Here is a 2,715-nt window from a genome sequence, read left to right on the forward strand (position 1 = left end):
GCTTCAGCACTTTGCGACAGGTGGTTTACTTTTGCATAAAAGAGGTGGGCCAACTGTGTTAAATGGCACTGTGTCACACTGATTCCAAGCAATGCGAAATTTTGCACTTACCTTCAATGATACTCAACTTCACCAAACTCATCAGTTGCCCAACTGTGAAAAAAGAATCTCATTTGCACAAGGTCACCTGCAAAATTCTTACGTCTGCTTCAACTTCATGAAGTGATTCTTTTTTCTCACATTGCTCGTTTCAAAATTTTTACTTACCTCTTATGGTTAAAACAGCTCAATTTCATAGTAACATATCAGTTCAATTTAAACCTGACATCAATTATGAAGACATCCTGTATTGGCTGTGCATCACTGTATGTGAAACATTAAAGCTTGCAGCTTTTGTGCATTAACTACCATTGAAAAAACAACAATTCAGCACTTTGTTTTTACTAACAATGAAAGTAAAAAGAAAAGGCTCTCGCATACACATTAAATGCAGAACTTCATAAGGCATAATTTGTCACTGTATGTACAAACATGGTTTTTTACAAGCACATAGCCAAGTCTCAGTTCGGCCACTCTGCTTCAAGACTGCCAAACAAGTCATTGCTTAGTTGAGGCCATCTTGACTGCTACCAGAGTGCTAATCTGGCGCCATTAAAGGAATCATAGGGCAGTGACAACATAATTTATTGACATTTAGTGGCAGATAAATAAGGGGGCAAGGGTGAACTTACAGATACCTAAGGGCGGCCAGGAACAGAATATGACTTCTACAGCACCGGGAAAGTGGGCGACCATTCTTGAGTTTTGCTTTTAGTGTGCAAGGAGAGACTTTCCAGTCATCTCCGGTGGTTGGGGAATTTTCATCAGGTCCAGAACAGTTGGAGCAACATCACAGAGAGCAGGGGTGTGGCTGGGTTTGCAGAACTTGTGGTCTCCAGTCATGCAGAAGGGAACCTTGTTTGTGGTGTGCTTGGTGACAGGCTTGTTATCAGGAGTCTTCATGACTTCAGCATTCCCATGGTCCGCAGTGACAAGCATCACGTAGCCATTCTTGGCACAGGCATCTCTGATGCGCCCAATTCCCACGTCGGTGGCCTCCACAGCCTTTATGGCTGCCTCGTACACTCCAGTGTGACCAACCATGTCAGGGGGAGCAAAGTTGCACATGACAAATGGGTGTTTCTTTTCACTTACAATTTTCACCATCTCATCAGCTACTCCCTTGCTGCTCATTTCAGGCATTAAGTCGTAAGTGGCCACCTTGGGTGAGGGCACCATGCAGCGTTCTTCGGCAGTGAAAGCCTTTTCCTGGCCACCGTTGAAGAAGAAGGTCACGTGAGCATACTTTTCTGTCTCGGCGCAGTGGAACTGACTTTTTCCCTTGGCAGCAAGCCATTCGGCAAGGACATTCTTGGGTACAGTCGGAGGGTACAGAACGGAAAATGGATATTCCTTCTTGTACTGCGTCATCGTGTACAGCTTCAAATCTTTGGGGATAACGCTTGTCTCGAAGTTGGGCTTGATCGCCAGCGCCTCCGACAGCTGGCGGGCTCGGTCTGCGCGGAAGTTGCAGAAGACCAGGGTGTCGCCGTCTTTAATACGGCCGTTAGGGTCCGTGATGATGGGCTTGAAAAACTCGTCGGTTTGTCTCTTGTCCTCGGGAGCATCGTAAAGGCTCTGGATGTGTTTGATGAGATTACTGGGTTCCACTTTGTCGCCGATTCCCTGTGCGAGGCCTTCGAAGGCGATTTTCACGCGCTCCTCCCTCTTGTCTCGGTCCATGGCGTAGTAACGACCGATCAAGGTGGCCAGTGAGCCGTACTTGAGATGCGCACACTTGTCCAGGACCTGCTGCGCGTACTTTATGGAACTCGTGGGGCTCGTGTCCCTGCCATCGCCGAAGAACTGGATGAAAGTGTGCGGAACGCCGTGCTTGTGAGCGCCTTCCAACAGGGCGAAGATATGGTTGATGTGCGAGTGTACTCCACCGTCGCTGACGAGCCCGAGAAGGTGCAGGCGGCCGTTCTTGGTCTTGGCACGGTTGCAGGCTTCCACGAAATGCTCGTTATCCTTGATGGCTCCACTTTCCACGTCCATGTTAATCCGAACAATGTCTTGATACACGATCCTGCCGGCGCCGATGTTGAGATGCCCTACCTCGCTGTTGCCCATGAGACCGGCGGGCAAGCCGACAGCGAGGCCGGACGCTTCCAAGGGCAGGAACTGACCTTGAGTTTTGCAGAGCTCATCCATCACCGGCGTATTAGCGTTGAGAATGGCATTCCCGTGACGGTCTTCCGAAAGTCCCCAGCCGTCGATGACAATCAAGCACACGTGAGTCATGTTGCGTAGGCTGGGACGGTCGACGAGTACTGGACTGACGCTTTTGCTCGTGAAAATGAAGCGACCCCAGCTAAGGGCACTTTTCGTACCCTTGAACACCCTTGACACCGCGACCCCAGCCAGCGAAGTGACGCCCAAACACCGCAACCGGTGATATCCCTAGCAATGCCTCTCCCTAGCGTGGCTTGCATTGAAGTAATCTTTTTATGATCTGACGCCGCTTCGGGTGGGGCGCCACAATACAGTTCAAAAGACAAGTGAAAAACTTCGTAGACGCTAGGGCAGAGTATGGTGCCGAAGCTACCACCAGTCGAAGTAGTGGGTGTCTGCGTTCATTTGTCTACATAAGGCCAAGTTTTACCATATTTGTTG

The 2,715-nt window shown here is 49.4% G+C and overlaps 1 protein-coding gene across 1 annotated transcript; it reads right to left on the reverse strand.

Moving 5' to 3' along the window:
- Positions 1-665: 665 nt before the first annotated feature.
- On the reverse strand, positions 666-2,513 carry LOC126542044 (2,3-bisphosphoglycerate-independent phosphoglycerate mutase-like). Its single transcript, XM_050189019.3, has one exon. The coding sequence runs from the start codon at positions 2,341-2,343 to the stop codon at positions 811-813; it is 1,533 nt and encodes a 510-aa protein (XP_050044976.1). The 5' UTR covers positions 2,344-2,513; the 3' UTR covers positions 666-810.
- Between the last annotated feature and the right edge of the window lie 202 nt (positions 2,514-2,715).

This window comes from Dermacentor andersoni, chromosome 3 (genome assembly GCF_023375885.2).
Source record: "Dermacentor andersoni chromosome 3, qqDerAnde1_hic_scaffold, whole genome shotgun sequence".
Lineage (NCBI taxonomy): Eukaryota > Metazoa > Arthropoda > Arachnida > Ixodida > Ixodidae > Dermacentor > Dermacentor andersoni.

Excerpts from the sequence above, each read along its gene's own strand:
- LOC126542044 (XM_050189019.3), bottom strand. The coding sequence starts at position 2,343 with ATGACTCACGTGTGCTTGATTGTCATCGACGGCTGGGGACTTTCGGAA.